This window comes from Nelusetta ayraudi, unplaced genomic scaffold (genome assembly GCF_046127955.1).
Source record: "Nelusetta ayraudi isolate G7.1 ecotype Tasmania unplaced genomic scaffold, CSIRO-AGI_Nayr_v1 ptg000042l, whole genome shotgun sequence".
NCBI classification, from domain to species: Eukaryota; Metazoa; Chordata; class Actinopteri; order Tetraodontiformes; family Monacanthidae; genus Nelusetta; species Nelusetta ayraudi.
In genome coordinates this window covers 7,471,582-7,490,230 of record NW_027466092.1, presented here as the reverse complement: position 1 = coordinate 7,490,230, position 18,649 = coordinate 7,471,582, and the positions used below count along the sequence as shown (strand labels likewise).

The following is an 18,649-nucleotide window of genomic DNA, read 5'->3' as shown; positions in this document are numbered from 1 at the left end:
GATCTGCACTGCCTTTATTAACCAGTCTCCCGTGTTCCCCGATTGCCAGATTATCTGTTTTGCTTTTCACCAGTAATCCAGCGCCTGTCTCCTTGTTGTACTCCTTCGTTCCCTGGTTGACAACAGCCCGTCTCCGACCCTGCCTCCGCCTCGTCCTTGGACCGCTTCCCCGGTAAAGACCCAGCTCGGCTCTCCAGCGCCTGTCTCCTTGTTGTGCTCCTTCGTTCCCCGGTTGACAACAGCCCGTCAACAACCCTGATCGGCTCTGACTACATTCCTAGTCTGCCCCGTCTGGATCCTGACGCTGTTATCGACCTCTGCCTGTTCCCGGCACCGATCTCGCCTGCCTCTCTGACCGCCTGCACTGGTTCTCGACCCTGGACTGCCCGATTTCTCCGATTCAATAAACACCTTAAACTGCATCAGTGGTTGTCGTGCATTTGAGTCCACCAACACCTGACAATGGACCATTAAAGTTTTTTTTAAATGCTTGTTCTGGTGCAGTTTGTGTCCTTTCTTAACACCTTGCATTGTCACCTGGTATTTGATTTCATTTTACATACGCTAGTGACACCAAACTTAAGTTTCTATTTTAATTCCTGTAGTCTAATCCACATCGTTAAAATTATTTGTCACGGTGCCAATGCAAAAAAACATTTCACTTGATTAAAATATCTGCTTAATCTTGTTTTGTACCTTGACTTCAGGCATGCTTACAGTTGTAATATTGTTCATTCTATTTTTGGTAACTGCCTTTTAGTTTCTTAGAACCCAACTTCACACCTTGAGGGAAGTAAGCACTGACCATTGTGATAGGAAACATTGAGTTCCACCCACTCAGCTTACACTCTGTGTGTCTATGTGCATTTCTTGCAAACGTGTTGCAACTTCTACTTGCATGTTAAAGAAATTGCTTTCTTTGCCTCGCAAACAGCCTTTTACCTTTTGTCGTGGAAATTGTCAGAGACGTTTACTCAAAAGGGAATAAAACTAAGTCAAGTTCAGAACTGGTCTCAATGAGAGTTTTTATTACAGCTGGGAGCACACAGACAGAGTTGCTGAAAATGCTCACCGGACACTGGTGAGCAAGACATTTAAATACACAGTAGCAAAATGGGGAAGTGGTTACATCTTAGTAGGAGGCGGTACTTGCAAGCTTGAGCGGCAAGTTTGAGCAGACAGATAAGAATAACTAAAGAAACGAGAACTAACAGGTCAGTCTGAACTTAGGGTTCAGACTGTCCTTTCGGGGTGTGAAACAACAACTCCTCATTTGGAATATGTAGATCTCTGTCGTCTAGACTCGTTGCAGACGGTTCCTGTCAACTTCACACAGTCATAGTTATTTTAGCAATCTTCACAACAATCTATGCAAGCATTAATTTTACCACTACACTGTTCACACATGATTCTATTTAAGGAGCTAAACTTAAGTGTGTCAGAGAGTGTTGTGGTTCCTAAATGGGGCATTTGCAATCATACACAGTCTTGTCTGTGAAAAAGGAAAAGGTGAAGACTTCTTCTGTCATTCAAAACAGATGTTTGAAACGATGGCAACTGTGTCCATGTTAGCGCTGTGCTTCACACCTCTGTTCTTGGGGAAAATATGTGAGTCATGCTTCTTGTTTACCCAAACTTTGGTGGATCTCAAGTATATTTTTATCTCAGAAAAGTAAAGGTAAAGGTGCTTTTTGTCTCATGTTGTCTCTTTTGTATTGCCTCTTTTTCAGCCTTTTCAGCAAGTGAAGTTTCTTTTCGCTACCAGGAGAAAAGGCCTGTATCGGTTAATGTGGGAGAGAGTTTGACTTTCCCATGCCCATTTTAACAGGAATCTAAATGGATATTCTGGTACATGCAAAACATGGGCCAGAAGCCCTGACTCATCTCAAGCCTGTATGAGTTTAAACATATGCCAACTTTTCATAATGAATACCAGCACAAACCTGACTTCCCACTAAATACTGCAAGTGATAGAAAGCACTTGAACATAAGCAACCTGTCCCCTTCAGACTCTCCCTGCGCGAGGAGGGATTTGTTTGATGTTGAGTTTTCAGATAGCTTTTTTGTCAGTGTGAAGACTTCAGGTCTTAACGTCCCAGCTTTGGATCATCAGTCAGCACCTGAGTGTGTCCACCAGACATGTACATTGCATCCTGGGAGCTGTGGTGGAGAACACAGTGTTTTCTTGTTCAGAGACTCTGATGAATCTCACCTTGGGTTCATTTACACCCAGGGAGGAAGCAATGGCCAGTGTGAGAGGAAGGATAGCGCACAAACACACAACTGTGTGTATAATCAGACTAAGCTGCACATCCAAAGTGAGTCACATGCCAAAATATTTTTTTATCCTTGAAATTGATATAACTGAAAGCTCTGTCATGTCTGCTGCCATGTGACTCTACAGGTGATGATGATGATGATGACGACTCTCCGGTCCCTGTGTACGTCTTGAGTGCTGCTTCAGCAGTCACCACCATCCTGTGTGTTTGTCTGGCCCTCCAAGTGTGCACGATGACTGCCATTGACAGCTGTCTGTGTGGAGGTAAATGACCGGCCCACTGTTTCGTCACTGAACAGGCCAATGCAGAAACACTTTCACTTTGTTTTTCTGACACTCCAGGAAAAATGTCAGTCCCTGCCACAACTGTGGTAATCATTCAGACAAAAAAAATATAGTGCCACTTTTTTTTTTCAATGACACTTGTCCAATTCTGACACAATAATGTTTTTGTCCATTTCCAGGATGACCAAAACACACATGATAATGACTATACCATCAAGAACAAGAATACCAGACGAAGGAGACGACTGGGGAGAGATGAGACGTGGACTAAATGTGTGCACTTCAGTGTAAAGAAGTAGAGTTGCGCATGTTGGGTCATATTATCTGTAAATTCAAATAACTTTCGACTGACAAGTGTATAAAAGTAACTTTACCAGACAAGCCCAAAGGGAAATCCGTGGTTACTTCCACAAATAGCAGCGCTTTAATTTTATCCCAAACTTTTTTGTCCTGAAAGTGGTTGTGGTCAAACTGACAAATAACTTGTACTCAATTAAATGTCCCTAGTACGTAAATAAATGCAAAGCTATTCTGCAGCATTGACACAATGTGATCACTTCAGGTCTCAGCATCTCAGACTCTGGACTGTGCAGTTCACACTGGGAGCTGTGGTAGAGAACGCAGTGTTTTATGGGTTCAGAGACTCAGAAGAATCTCATCCAGGGTGCATTTTTATGTGCTAAAAACAACAATGGGGATGAGTAACAAGTATCTGACACCAGCAACTGTTTCATCACTTGTGAGGTGAATGGAATGGAACAATATTTGGTTTTGCCTCCCCAGAACACTAAGACATCACTCTTTTGAATCTACTGGAAAATGGTAACTCAAAATAATACAATAACCAAATCTTACTAGTAGCTTGTGTCGCAGGTCAAAAGCTTGAAATTATCATCTTGTTTTTTGTTTACAAATTAGCGTCACACAATTGCCTTCTTTGTGTCTTGGCTCTGGGTTTTAGATTTGCTTTTGATGCAAACATTTTTTTCATGTTATTCTTGTAGTCATCTCAAGGGGTAGCGAGACAGACAAAACCATGTGATCTCAAATGGGACGCTTGATCTGATTGGCCAGTTTTGCTTGTGAAAAGAACAGACACACGCACGACTGATTTCGTTTATCAAAGCCTCCAACGCACTATGACACCTCCCATCTTTGCGCTTACCACCTTTTGTTTGACACATCTATTTGTAGGAAATATTGGTAAGTCGTTTTATCATTTTTATTCATTTATTATGAGTATCTCTTAGGTAAACAAAGTCTTACACCGGATGTTTAGTCACACAGAGTTCATCTGTTGATTTCTGTGAAAATGTCACATAGTGATCGCATTCACTCGTGTCCTTGTTTTGTTTCCCTGTATTCTCATCAGCTCGTGGAGAGATCAAGCCATCACCATTACATTTCCAACTGGCTAATGCTGGTGAAGATGTAATATTGCCATGCTCCTGTCCCAATTTTAATGCTCTAACATATTACTGGTTCAAGCAAAGGATGGGGCAGATGCCAGAGTTTGTGACTCAATGCACCACAAAGAATAATTACTCTGTCTTTTCAAAAGAATTTAAGAATAGCCGTTTCTCTTGGGAGCTTAAACAGTTTAATTATCAGTTCAATATTTCAAATGTACAAATTTCTGACTCTGCAACGTACTACTGCCTCGGCAGCAATAGTCTTGGCATTGAGTTCTGTGAGGGGACAATAGTCAGTGTGAACGGTTCAGGTTTGACCATCCCAGCCTTCATCTACCAGACAGAATCAGAGAACTTCCAATCAGGAGACTCTGTGACTCTCAACTGCACAGTTCACACCAGCGGCTGTGCTGGAGAACACAGTGTTTACTGGTTCAGAGACTCTGGAGAAACTCATCCAGGACTCATTCACACCCAGAGAGGCAGCAGTGACCAGTGTCAGAGGACAAGTGGCACACAGACACAAAAATGTGTTTACAGCTTAGCCATGAAGAAACTGAATGCTTCTCATACTGGGACCTACTACTGTGCAGTATTCTCCTGTGGACAGACACTGATTGGAAGTGGGACCAAGCTGGACATGAAGTGTAAGTTACCATTCTCAATCCAGTTGCTGGAGATTTAAATTGTTCTGTATTTTTCTTTGTTATAATATTTTGGATTTGCACACTTTTCACTAGTGATTTCACTAGTAATAATAGACTTGATCCAAACCCCTTTTGTGATTATCATTACATTTAACAGTTGATTTGATGCAAAATAAGTCATTAGATCTCTAAGAATTCTGCAATGCCCCCTTTTAGTTGCTCCAACAGAAGTTGACCTCAGGGTGTATATCTTGAGTGCAGCTCTGTCCTTCGCCATGGTCCTGGTCATTTTACTGTCTGTCATTGTATGCAAGATGTTCAAGAGAGGACGCCCACACACAGGTGACTTTAAAACTCCCAGCATATTTTAAGTGCACATTTCTTTGGATTAAATTACTTTTGCCTTCTGTCGAAAACCAGAGATCAATGCTACAGCTGCAGCACCAACAACATCAAATTTGGAGGTGAGGAGCATTTTTTTAACATTATTTTTTATAACCAAGGAGACATTTTATTTCATTAATTTGTTGGCTATTATTGGAGAAATACTGACCACATGTGATACACGGACAGCAAAGTGAGTTTGTGGTCTTGCTGATTTAGGAATGAATAAATGCTCTCAATTGCGACTGTCATCAGTTATAAATGACCTATTAATTATCTTTGTCTGGTTTACAGCCATTTCAAGGAGCAGAAAACCTTCATTATGCTGCATTAAAGGATGTCAAGATCAGCAGATCAAGAGGGAAAAGAAACAACAACAGCGCTGAATGTGTGTACTCTGCTGTCAAGCTGTAAATTTTCCTTCTCAATACCAAATATGACAATCTTTATTTTTAGTGGGCATCAAGCATAAACATCCAGCATGATTTTTCATCTGATAGTCTAATAGTGTTCAGTGCAAGCTATTTGTAATGAGGATATTAAAGTTTCTGCCATGGAGTTGTCACTTGCAAGTATGTTTGCTTTTTATTTTTGCACTGTTGACAATAAAATGAGCATCTGCTATCTGCTGCATGTAACTTTTCTGTTATTTTTTTCAAAAAACACAATGTAGTGACACTATTTGTGTAGGTTTTAAAATAATGTTGATATGCACATACTTCATGAGTAGCATAGGTAGTACAGTAAAACCCAGGGGCCGTCTGCAGGGAGCACAACATGGCGGAAGAAAAACAAAGTGTAACTTTTCATACACCTCATTTCACCTCTCAGCAGTGCCTGGCTTTATGGTCGACAGCACTATTAACTGTTTGATACTCACTCATATTCATCACTCAGACGTTCAAAAAGTGACTTCTGATTTCGCACACTGCTTATATATTAGTTTGGCTTGGAGGGGGAAAATTAACAAAAACGCATTTCAATGACTGAAGTCTTTAAATAGACTCGCATCTACCCCAGACATTCACAAATAGCTACCCCAGCTTTCCACTGAAAGCAGCTGCAGCACGTGTCCGCTGAGCACGTTTCTGAGCGAGGCTGCGGGGCATCTAGCACAGTGGCTGGACTGGTTCAAGCAAGGATTGCAAGATTGCGCGACAACCCAGGTAGTTTTGCGAAGAACAATAAACCCAACTGCTCTCATCATGTGAAGTATAGCTGCATTTTGTTCATTCTACTTTAAGATTTAAAGTGGAAATTGCTTTATTATTTGACAGACAGACGAACTAAACACTGTTGAAGCTGATACGTCACACTTCAGAGTCGAATACAGCACTTAGAAAAAGAAAACACACCGCATTGTCTCTTGTGACGAAACACAAACAATTCCACTGTGTTTTCTGGTCATTGACTTCCTGCCTCAGTGATTATATTTGCTTCAATTGACGCGGTTGCCGCGCTCGAACCGAAACATATTTTCACAAAGCGGCGTGGTTTCACGTTTCTCAGACGCTGAGAACACACTCACTGACTTAAATGCGCCGCAGCCACACCGCTGCTGCTTTTGGTGGGTTTGGAGCTTGAGACTGTCTCACAAAACAATGGGCGTCACCACAATTTAAAGTAGGGGGATTGGGGTCATGTCACTCTCACCTTAAATAACATTTGCCGTGGAATTATTGAGCATGACTGGTCAACTCGTCCAGCATTCTTTCCATTGCATCACAATCAAATTCGTACTACTTTGTCAGTAGGGGGAATGCCGACATGAAATCAAAATCCACTCCGCATTTTCCTTTCCGCATCACGCAAACACAGACCGTCACAAAAGCGTCGCTTATCAGCTGATGTTACTGAGGCCTGATTTTTGGATGCCTCCCACTGTCCAACCACCTCCCCTGAAGGATAACAGTCCACGTGTGGGACAGGTTGTAGGCTCCCTCATCCATTTCTGGTTTATGTTCCTGGGGGGGTTTCCTTATCTCAACTGCTTCTAAAATCAGAAATAAAAAAGTCTGCTTTAATTCACTTTTTTTTAAACTGATAATTAAGCTGTTACGTATACAACTGAAGTGATTTTATTTCATAACTGGATGTTAGAAGTGTGTTAGAAGACTTCTCAGCTTTGTACGTATGAGGTGTTGAAGCTGAGCAGAGAACATCATTATTTTTCTAGAAGTGATTCCAAAAACTAAAGATATTTTCTTTAGAAACAATGTTTTGAGCAGCGATTTTCAAAATCAGAGCTCCAACCCACAACCTCAACCCATTTCAGCTGTGTGAATAAGAAAGGATTAGCTTAATGAATGGAAAATATGAACACATTTTGAGACAACGGAGTGAACGATAATGAAAGAGTGCATTATAGACTTTCGTCATTTTTTACACTTTCTGTCCATAATGATACCAACTAACACTGGAGCTCTTCAGGGCAGCATGCTCAGCCCACTGCTGGACAAACTGTCACCACCAAACTCAGGTAACGCTGTAAAGCACCAAGTTATCAATTAGACTTAGACTTAGACTTTCTTTATTGTCATCATGAAAGAAATACGGCAGTGGTTCAATTCACAACGAAATGTCGTTGCCCATTTCCAGAAATACAGTAACTAACTAAAATCTATATACAAGCGGATATAAAAATATGGGAAATCTGGAGGTAGAATGTTGGTGGTACATAAATAATAGAGCAAATGTACATATCAACAGTATAAACAGTATAAACAGCGATGGAGTGTAGAAACAGTGGTGGAGTATAAACAATATGAACAATATGAACAGAGTAGACAGAATAACAGTGACCAGGTGGAGGGGTATGTATGTATGTAGGCTGTACATGTGCAGATAGTGCTGGAATAGTGCTCTGATGCTGGTGACAGTGTAGACAGTGACAGCAGGGGGGGGGGGGGAGTTAACAGGCGTTTAACAGTCTGATGGCCAGGGGGAAGTAACCATTGGTGAATCCGCTGGAGAACCTTCTGCCAGACGCCAGACGGGAGAACAGTCCATGGTTAGGGTGGGTGGGGTCAGACAGGATCCGCTTGGCTTTAGATAGGCAACGGCTGTCTGCAGTGTCTTTGATGGCAGGGAGTGGGGACCTGATGATCTTCTCCGCTGTCCTCACCACCCTCTGCAGAGGTTTCCAATCCACAGCTCTGCAGCTACCACACCAGACAGGGATGCAGTTGGTCAGCAGGCTCTCTATGGTCCCTCTGTAGAAGTTTGTCAGGATGGGAGGCGGGAGGGAGGCTCTGCTCAACCTTCGTAAAAAGTGCAGGCGCTGCTGTGCCTTCTTCGCCAGGGAGGAGGTGTGGATTGACCAGCTGAGACTGTCAGTGATGTGCAACCCCAACAACTTGGTGCTATTCACGACTTCTATGGCTGTGTCATTGACAAGGAGGGGTGTGTGGCTGGGTCTGGATCTCCTGAAGTCCACAATCAATTCCTTCGTCTTGTTGACGTTCAGGATGAAATTGTTGGTCTTGCACCAGAGCTGTAGATGTTCCACTTCCTCCCTGTAAGCTGTTTCGTTGTTGTCCCGGATGAGGCCCACAACTGTAGTATCGTCCGCGTACTTGATGATATGGTTGGAGTTGTACATCGGACGACAGTCATGTGTCATCAGGGTGAACAGCAAAGGGCTCAGAACGCAGCCTTTGGGGGTACCGGTGTTCAGGGAGATGACACCAGATGACCCCCCCCCCCCCCCCCCCCCCCGCACAGACTGGGTTCTGTCGGACAGGATTTTTCTGATTCTGGACTTTATTTCTGTGGGCTTTACATTGAGAAATTCACAGTCATTTCCAGTGTAACACTTTTGAATGCACAAGGTAAGATTTTTTTTCCACCTCACCTCTAAAAAAGCACAACTTGTCTGATCAATTATTTTATTGTATTCATCCCCCAGATGATCCCAGTCACGACAACTCTTCAAACCACCAAAGTAAGACTTAAGGACTTTGTCATTGCCCATTTAACCTAAACCATAGCTATAAGATTACACAAATAATAAAAGAAACAATTCCACGATTCTTTGTTGTAGATGAACCTACTGGAATGGCAAAACTACCAATGATGATCCTGGGCAGTCTGACTGTTCTTCTTCTAATAGTCATTGTTGCTCTTGCTTTTAAAGTCAAACCTCAGACAGGTAAAGGATAAAATAAATACTTTCACTCCCATCAATTTAAGGAACAAATTCAATTAAACTTTGTCATTTTCTTTTGCCGTGTAGGTGTGAATGAAATCACACAGCCAGAAAGTAACAAGGTAAACTTTCCATTCAAGTTTAACCCGTTGTGTCCAACTACTGTAAATTGAACAAAAGCTCCAGAACTCAACACATTTTTTTCCAGTCTTAAGACCTGATGATCTAATTCATTTAGATTGTTGTTTTTAAGGGAACACACTTACCATCCTTGATTCGGCCAAAAACTCTTAAATGCTGTCTTGTGGCCGCTATAGTGAAAAAGTTAAAATATTTTAAAGGCATTGTCGTGCACTGTCACCACAGACTTAAAGATATATAGAATTTATATGGTAATTAGGTTATTGTAGATAAATAGATAGCAACTTTTCAATCATCAGTCAACCCACCCGCTCTACCAACTGAGTCTGTACTTTTGTAAAGAAAAACAAGTGTTTATATTATATGTTTGTGACAGAGAGTGGCTTTTTTTTCAGAATCGGGACTCAGACAGCTTGAACTATGCAGCACTGACTTTTCAAGCCCAGCCCAGGAGAAAGCACAAGCGCGTATTATCAAGAGAGGAGGAGCCAAATGTTGTGTATGAGACCACCAGAGCGTTTGCAGCTGAAAATGGAGCTGCTGCTGTGTCATCTTATTAGTCTGCAATGGTGTATTAGTGTGATGTAAAGAAATCAGATTATTATTTTACTAACATTTACTGAACTTTTGTGCTTGTGTTTCTGTAAATGTCCTTATTTGTCTGCAAAAAGGAAGACCATGTGGTGGATTCAGACATGACACTGGTGACTGTCAGAACATCTGGAGGTTCTGTGAAATGGTCTGTGGGTGAAGGAGTGGCTGACAAACTATTTTTTTGTTGTTTAAAAGGAAGAGGCACTGTAGTCTAAGCACAAATACTGCCAAGACTCCCACAAATGCTACATGTCAGACTCGCCTTCACAATGGTCAAAAATAGTCAGTAATAGTAATAGTAAGTCATAGTAGTAAGAAGTTGGTCCAAAGGTCATGAACCTGTATGTTTTCTGACAACTTTGGGACGTAATAATCTGAAGTAACAGTAGATACCCACAGATTCAACAGCTGGAAACGAGTTTACCATTTTGTTGTCACAATTGTATACTGTGTTGTGCTGAAAATATCCAGTTGTGTGTTTCACTGTATGTTTGATGCCATTTGGCTTTGTCTTGCTCTTAATCTGTGGCTCCAAGCTTCTTCTGAGAGTAATTTGAAACTTTAAGAGGCACAAAAAACTGATAAAGGCTGTCAGACCCCCTCAGGGAGAGAGTGTGAAAAGGTGTGAGGAGTGAGTGTGAAACAAATAACTTTCCAGGAAGCAACAGCGCAGTGTGGTCTGAGCACGGCTGAAGAAAGCAAGCCTTTGCAACCCAGACTAATTATGTGAATATTATTCTGAGTTTGTTGCTTATATTCCACTAAGAATCTGTCTTTATACAAACTGAAAGACCTTGTCAACACATGAGTATAGAAGCCTATCAAAGTGTAGCACTACCTGCAGCACTAACTCAGCCGTAGTTTGGTGTTTGGTCTTGGGCTTTTCTTCAATCTGAAACAAATGCAATGTGTTACTATGGTGGATTGTCAGGCAGCAGCAGTGATGTGTAGATGATAATGAAGGAATCTTCGTTGACACCGACTTGATTATACAGAAGTAAGTTCATTTTAAAAGATCGATCATCGATCTGGGTACCCAGGTCTGCCCGAGGGAGGTCTTGTGACCACATGTGAACAACTCCAAAGTTAGACCACACCAACATCACACCACACACCACTGTTACAGAGTGAATGTGGTTATTTACAGAAAATAACCATATATTCCATATATAATATGAAATTTCCTAAAAATTGACATGCCTAATTAACAACAGGAGAGTAACTCAACTATATTGACCCATATGCAACGCCTGAGGAGAGTAGCCTCATCAGCATAGACTGCTTAATTTAAATTATTACATTACCGCATGATCTTTCTGTTTCCTCAAAGGCTCTGAGCATATAGCATGGAAGGATTAAGATACTACATTACCTTGAGGTTTTTCATTCTCATTCAGTCATTTTTCATTTACATTGCCTTTGGTATTGGCCAGTGGAACAACAATGTCATTGGCAAGACCAAAAAACAGCCCACCCCTCCACACTCCTCCTTTTTTTGCAGCAGCAGAAGCAGCACAGCAATACATCCTCTATCTGCAGTCGCAGAGTTGCATGCATGATGGGAAATGTCAGCCTGATAACCGCTTTAATTTTCTGCTGCATCAGTAAGTACTTTCAAAAGCCGGAATCTAATTAACTGCTGTACTTCAGAGTTGTACTGGTGGTGATAACTCTCTGATGCTTTGTTTCAGGTTGGATCTTCGTCTCAGGTTCAGAGTCTCAGACTGTGGAGGTTCAGCTCGGTGCAAATGTCACACTGCAGTGTTCCAATGTTTCCAGGAGTGCAACTCACACACAGTGGTTCAGGGTTGTCAACAGAACCAAGCCCAGTTGTGTCTCCTCCATGTTCTATCCACAACTTGAAGATTCACTTTGTCCTGGATTTACAAATGGAAAATTTAAAATGACCTCCAACATCTCCCATGTTTTTCTCAAAATCAACCCAGTGGATTTTTCTGATTCGGGACTTTATTTCTGTGGGCTTTACATTAATAAATTCACAGTCATTTCCAGTATAACACTTTTGAATGTTCAAGGTAAGATTTTCTTTTTCCGCCTCACCTCTAAAAAACACAGCTTGTCTGATCAATAATTTGTTTTGTATTCTTCATCCCCCAGATGATCAAAGTCATGACAACTCTTCTTCTTCTTCTTCTTCTTCTTCTTCTTCTTCTTCTTCAAACCACCAAAGTAAGACTTAAAGACTTTGTCATTGCCCATTTAACCTAAACCATACCTATAAGATTACACTTAAAAATTAAGAAATAATAATAATTTAAAAAAAAAAACAGTTCCATGATTCTTTGTCGTAGATGAACCTACTGGAATGGCAAAACTACCAATGATGATCCTGGGCGGTCTGACTCTTATTCTTCTTATAGTCATTGTTGCTCTTGCTTTTAAAGTCAAAAGACTTCAGAGAGGTAACGGATAAAAAAAAATAAAAAAAACAAGCTTTGACTCATATCAACATAAACTATTAAATCTTTGTAATTTTCTTTTGCCATGTAGATGTGAAGGAAATCACACAGCGAGAAAGAAACAAGGTAAACTGTAAATTCAAGTTTAATCTGTTGCATCCAATTATTGTAAATTGAAGAAAAGCTCCACAACCCAACACATGCAGTCTTTAGACCATATGACCTCTTTTTAGGGATGGGTGGGGTAACACTGATCATCCTTAATTCAACAAAAAACAGTCCTTAATACTGTATACAAATGGAGTTGTTACATAGATGGCAGACAACAGCTCGGCCGAACCGGAAAAGCAGAGCCGGCCCAAGGCATAAAGGTGCCTACACACTGAACGCGTTTTTGACGCGGTATGGCGTCAGTAGGCGCAAGCAGGTGCAGACCTGGCGTCAACGCCCTGTGACGACACCTTGGCGCATCCAATAGGAGAGCAGCCGGTTCTGAAAAAAGTGGCCCTACGCAGAGCAGGGCGCCAGTTCGCAATAGAGCAGTAGTGAGGAAAAACGAAAGAAAAACTTGTCTCGCAGTGTCCCGAGTGTAACATTTGATATGACACCGAGTTCTGGGACTCAAGACTAGCTTAAAAATATGTATCGGGTTGGCGACTCTGCTTGGTTTCGGCACTCTGACGTTCTCGTTACCTCCGGTGCTCGTACTAGGTGCTACGTGTTTTGCATTCAGGTGGCACCGGAGGCTTTAATAACTGCGGTGTGAATGATCAACAATCAATATTGGCTGAAACAGAGGGCCCCAAAATCAAATTTTGCTTCGGGCCCCAGGGAGGCTTGGGCCGGCCCTGCGGAAAAGTATCAGCATTTTCACCTTAAGTTAAGCGCGTGTGACCACACAAAACACACATTAATGGAGTGCCGATACCGCAAGTTACTAACACAATACATCATTTACATCATCATCTAACATGTTGCTCAAATCAATTTATTGAATGGCGGTGGATTTTTTCTGGGGGGTATAAAAAAATTCATGGACCAACTTATATTCAAAACTTGAAGGAGTCAAAGTTTGACACAATGCATAATACTAAAACGTTTGATTTACAGAATGCAGGCTGTGAAAACCAGGACCATGGCGCCTTCAAGTACCTTCCACAGACAATAAGAAACAGGAAGCCTGAGCCTGGAGTGGAAACTTGTGTTCTTTATAAACTGACTGAGAAACTTAATTGCTGTTCCAACTGATGCTATATTAATGTCACATGCAAAACAAGTATATATATATATATATATGTTTATATATATATCAGTGGTGTGGTTCTTCGCCTTGTATTTTTCTCACTTCTGTTCCAGTCTTCCAGAAAAACTCAGAGGATGAAACAACAAAATGTCTAATAAGAGACCAAAACAGATACTATTTAATTACTCAATGGAATATAAAGTGATGTGAGGTCTTTCAGACATATTTTGATTTTTACAAAAGACAAAAAAAACTTTATAAGAAGTACTAATATGAAAATGGTTAAAAAGAAAGACACTTTAAGAAGAACAATATAATTTCTATGTGCAGGCCTAAAACACAGCTAATCAGCTACTATGAGGCTGTCATTGTACAGGGTTACGGAGAAGCTTCTTCCTTTAAGAGTCCTGCTTCCTCTGCCTAGAAGTAACCCATTGGCACAGACTGCATGATTAACCGCATGTTCATCATGTTTTCGTACGGCACAAGATACTTCACGCACTACATATGTATACACACTTACAAGAAAAAAGAAAAAAAATTGTCTACATAACATTTTCTACAAATACACTTTGAGTGTTTTTTTTTTGTGTGCATTTCCAGGACAAGGATAGATGCTTTCAAATGACCTTGCCTTAACTCTTAGGACCAGATCCACAAAGAATGGACCGTGGCAGCAAATAGCAGCGTTTTTTGAAACAGGATTGTGCCCGTACAGCCCACTTAAAGCAGCTCTAAGTAACTTGAGCTTGCTACGAGTTTGCTACAACAATAACGTCGTAGCAAACGTTCAACACTTTTATTATTTCAATATCAATATTAAATCAGTATTTCAGTACTCAATATGGGCACTGATGGGAGGATTTCTACACTATAGGAAGTCAATGGACCCACTGACTTCTAGTAATGTAGTGTATGAAAGTCTATTCATGAGAGTCCATAGTAGCCAACATTCTCATCTATGTTTTGCACACGTACTGCACACACACATACTTGTTTTTTTTATGATGTTCAGGCCTTAAAGCAACTTAAAAGAGCATGTGTGACTCCTCTTATTTCCATTGTGGCGAGAACAGAGTGACTAACTAACAAAATAAAGCCACAGAACACTGGCCATTAACTTGCAACATGCAGCAAAACCACATGTGACACAGTTGACGTGTGCCTCGACACACAAGCTTTCCCAGGTTTGCCTTTTGTTTCATAATCCCACTGCTCTCCTCTCAGCGTGAGATAAGTAAGCGCCAGGGCCATCCAGCAAAAAAATAAAAAATCCACTTCATACAGCACATTCCATGTCTATGGCATCACACAGTGTGATCAGCAATATCGTAACTTCACCAAAAGGACAGTAACTTTGTTAATTTGCTGTGCATATTTGATGCTGCCCATGTTTTTCAGGAGTTGCGTTGGACCTGCTCTGCGGCTTACTACAAGGGAACAATCAATATGTTTGTTTGTTTGTTCTTCAGGTGAAGTCATTGGTATGCATAGTACTTTGAGCCAGTGCAATGTGTTTCTGTGGTTAAGATAGAGAGTGAGTCTTCTAAAGAGACTGCAAGGGTCTCATCTTTACATAATGAGCTCAACTTTGGACCCTTTTTTCTCTTTGCTGATGTTCAGGGAAGGAAAAAAATGTGGAAAAAAAATTGAACCTCGCTAGAATTCCGGAAACTGCAACCACAGGAATAATATAGTTAAGTACCATAAAAGGATTCATTTTTATTATTATTATTATTTTTGTCTTTGTTTGCTTTTTCAGTCCTACACTTCGGTCCTGTAAGTTGATTTAACAAATTCACATGTGGGCATATCATCGCCATCATTTTCCAGCAATAAATGTAATGTTTCATTATTGGTTTTAAATTACTTCCTTTATTCCACCTGTCAAATACAGTCTAGTTGGGGAGACCCAAGCTGACCTGAAAATGGCATCGCTTTTTCACTTCACATCAAACAGAGACATATGTTTTCAGATGAGTCTGACCCAAGGAATTCATTAGAACAATTCATTTTCAGATTCATGCACATGTGGACTGTATTTCAGCCCTAAAACTGCAAGAAGTAGCAGTTTTCAACAACATTTCTCTTTTCACTAAACACTATACAGACCTGGCGTAGCACTCATTTTCAGCCCATCAGAGTCATGCCTCAGACTGGGCCACTTTAGATCAGGACAAATGATTAAATAAATAAAATGTAATTGCAGCCTTACATTTTACATTGTAGGGCACTGTTCACTAAAGCTTTGTAATTCTGTGCATTTTTCAAAAAAAAAAATCAAATAAGGGTAAGAATAAATGAGGGCCCTTTCTATTCCAATCTTCAAACAATGTGTCTAACTGTGTGCACAGCTCGTGTCAAGTGACTCGTCAGGGTGCGTCAGAGCAAAAAAGAGCTGCACTTGTGGTCGATGATGATGATGATGATGATGATGATGATGATGATGATTAGGGTTGTAGTTCAGGTTAGGATTTGCGATTGCTATCTAGGATATTAGTAAAATCACAATGCTGTGAAGAGACGGAAACAAAATTGCCCTTTTGAAATTGTAGAACACTAATTATCCACCTATCCGGTGAGGAGAAAAGGTTTTGGATACCACAGTTCGGTCATGCTATGGCTGCCTGTCAAAGCAAACTGCAGGACTCAACTAGTGTTGCCACCCGTCCCGTTTTTCCCAGAATTGTTCTCTTTTTTCACCACCTGTCCCGGGAAAAATAAAATCTCTCCCGGGAGACAATTTGTCCCGTTTTTTAGGGAAAATGACAAAACCTCATTTGATTTCCGTCTGTGGTCTACTCCCGTAAAATACGCGATTGTCCCGTATTTGGCAACTAAAAAACCTGTCCCGTAATGAACTGATACGGGACGCACTTCACTTTGTCCCGTATATTTCGGTGAACCCCCCCCCGTCGACAGACTTGAGACAGCTCCACGCCCCCACCAACGTCGACAGCCCTCTTGTTAATGTTGTTAATTTTCTTGAAAAAGTAAGGCAGTTTCACTCTCAAAATAAAGTAACCTCCAAGAAGAACTCGCGTGTCAAATGTAAAAATGTGGCATGACACTGTGAATGAAACCCTGGTATTGTTTACGTTGTATGCGCTTGACATGCAGTCGTCCACCTCAAGCTACCAGCATCACTTTCACTTTCATTTCTGACTGAAAGTTGACTGAAAGCAATAAATAGGAACGGCTTCACTGCCCTCTGGTGGTAGATAGATATTAGCAGCCATCGCTCTAGTGGGCTTTTCATGACCCCGAACACTTCAGCTGACCTGTAAAACAGACTATGTTGTGCAAGTTAGGGGCTTTTATAATCGGGTGTTGGAGATCGCCAAAATTCACAAGTTTTCCTTCCACATCGGCTGCTTCACTGTGACCCCAGAGCACATTTCAATCTTTCTATTTTTCTAAATTAAAACCAGTCCGTTTCTATTTTCTCTCAGGTCCGTCACAGTTAATTGTCCCTCATGTCACTGTTTTATACATGTGCATCGTTGACTCATTTAGGTTGAGATCAGTCTTGACTATTGTCATAGTTGCAATAATGCAAAATAAAGAAATTGTTCTTTCTTCTTAAATCCATTGAAGAACTGTCAAAAAAAAATAATGAGTATGGGGTTGATTGGAAAGTACAAAAACCTGCGTGGTTATATGACTTAAACATTTTATAATTATAAGACACATATGCATATATACAGTGAGAGAAAAAAAGTATTTGGCAGCCACCGATTCTGCAAATTGTCTCACTTAAAAATATGAGAGGTCTGCAATGTCTATCATCGGTACACTTCAACTGTGAGAAACAGAACGTTAAAAAATAATAATAATAATAATCCAGGAAATCACATTGTATGATTTTCAAAGAATTTATTTGCATAATGGAGCAGAAAATAAGTATTTGATCAATAACAAAGGTTCACCTGAATACTTTGTATTGTAACCCTGGTTGGCAATGACAGAGGTCAAACGTTTGCACACACTACAGCTGGTAGTTTTGCCCATTCTGTCATGCAGATCTTCTCAAGAGCTATGATGTTATGGGGCTGTCGCTGGGCAACACAGACTTTCAACTCCCTTCAGAGATTCTCTATTGGATTGAGGTCCGGAGACTGGCTATGCCACTCCAGAACCTTGAAATGCTTTTTACGTAGCCACTCCTTTGTTGCCAGAGCGGTGAGTTTGGGACCATTGTTATGGTGGAAGATCCAGCTGCGTGTCATCCTCAATGCCCTCACTGATGGAAGGAGGTGTTTGGCCAAAATCTAGCGATACACGGCCCCATGCATCCTTTCCTTAATGCGGATCAGCCGTCCTTGTCCCCTTTGCAGAAAATCAGCCCCAAAGCATAGTGTTTCCATGACAACGTAGTGTGTTACTAATAGTAATCTTTGTAACTGTGGTCCCAGCTCTCACTGGTCAGGTCATTGACCAGTTTCCCCCCTGTAGCTTCCTCACCGCTCTCAAGATCTTTTGTAACCCACGAGGTGAGATCCTGCTTGGAACCCCAGGTCAAGGGAGATTGTCATTGACCTTGTATTTATTCCACTTTCTAATAATTGCCTCCAACAGTTTGTCTCTTCTCACCAAGATGCTTGCCTGTTGTAGATTGACTCATCCGTGCCTGGTGCAGGTGTACAATCTTTTCCCTGGTGTCCTTAAGACAGCTCTTTGGTCTTTGCCATGGTGGAGAGGTTGCAGTCTGACTGTTACAGGTAACGGGTTCAAACAGGTGCCATTAATACAGGTCACAAGTGAAGCATAGAAGAGCTTCCTAATGAAGAAGTAACAGGTCTGTGAGGGTCAAAATTCTTGCTAGTTTGTCGGTGTTCAATACTTATTTTCTGCACCATAATATGAATAAATTATTTGGAAATCGCACAGTGTGATTTCTTGTCTTTATTTTTTTTTTTTTTACATTCTGTCTGTTGAAGTGTACCTGTGAAGGTACTGGAAAGCATGATTTAAGTGCAGTCCATTTACCATTTCCAGTGTGTGTGTGTGTGTGCGTGTATAGAGATAGATAAATAGATAGATAGATAGATCTTCAGCACCTCCAGTGGTAGGTACCAGTGTCTGCCCCAGGCACTGC

At 41.1% G+C, this 18,649-nt stretch overlaps 2 protein-coding genes, 1 long non-coding RNA gene and 1 pseudogene across 5 annotated transcripts; all 4 read left to right on the top strand.

Moving 5' to 3' along the window:
* The first annotated feature begins 1,421 nt into the window (after nt 1-1,421).
* LOC142894272 (uncharacterized) lies at nt 1,422-2,862 on the top strand (annotated as a pseudogene).
* Nucleotides 2,863-3,622: 760 nt separating this feature from the next.
* On the top strand, nt 3,623-5,578 carry LOC142893445 (uncharacterized). Its single transcript, XM_076034018.1, has 5 exons — nt 3,623-3,766; nt 3,936-4,622; nt 4,839-4,964; nt 5,043-5,086; nt 5,301-5,578. The coding sequence occupies exons 1-5, from the start codon at nt 3,703-3,705 to the stop codon at nt 5,418-5,420; spliced, it is 1,041 nt and encodes a 346-aa protein (XP_075890133.1). The 5' UTR covers nt 3,623-3,702; the 3' UTR covers nt 5,421-5,578.
* A 2,063-nt stretch (nt 5,579-7,641) lies between these two features.
* On the top strand, nt 7,642-10,608 carry LOC142893422 (uncharacterized). 2 transcript variants are annotated; one of them, XR_012927707.1, is made up of 4 exons: nt 7,642-8,836; nt 8,914-8,949; nt 9,049-9,275; nt 9,690-10,608. It is a non-coding gene; the product is annotated as an uncharacterized LOC142893422 (long non-coding RNA). The 2 variants fall into 2 exon arrangements; XR_012927708.1 differs by lacking the exon at nt 9,049-9,275.
* Nucleotides 10,609-11,330: 722 nt separating this feature from the next.
* On the top strand, nt 11,331-15,379 carry LOC142893421 (uncharacterized). 2 transcript variants are annotated; one of them, XM_076033980.1, is made up of 6 exons: nt 11,331-11,492; nt 11,580-11,924; nt 12,007-12,078; nt 12,201-12,311; nt 12,400-12,434; nt 13,419-15,379. In XM_076033980.1, the coding sequence occupies exons 1-6, from the start codon at nt 11,444-11,446 to the stop codon at nt 13,554-13,556; spliced, it is 750 nt and encodes a 249-aa protein (XP_075890095.1). In that variant the 5' UTR covers nt 11,331-11,443; the 3' UTR covers nt 13,557-15,379. The 2 variants fall into 2 exon arrangements, with proteins under 2 accessions (XP_075890095.1, XP_075890096.1); XM_076033981.1 differs by lacking the exon at nt 12,007-12,078 and having other exon boundaries at nt 11,332-11,492.
* Nucleotides 15,380-18,649: the final 3,270 nt, after the last annotated feature.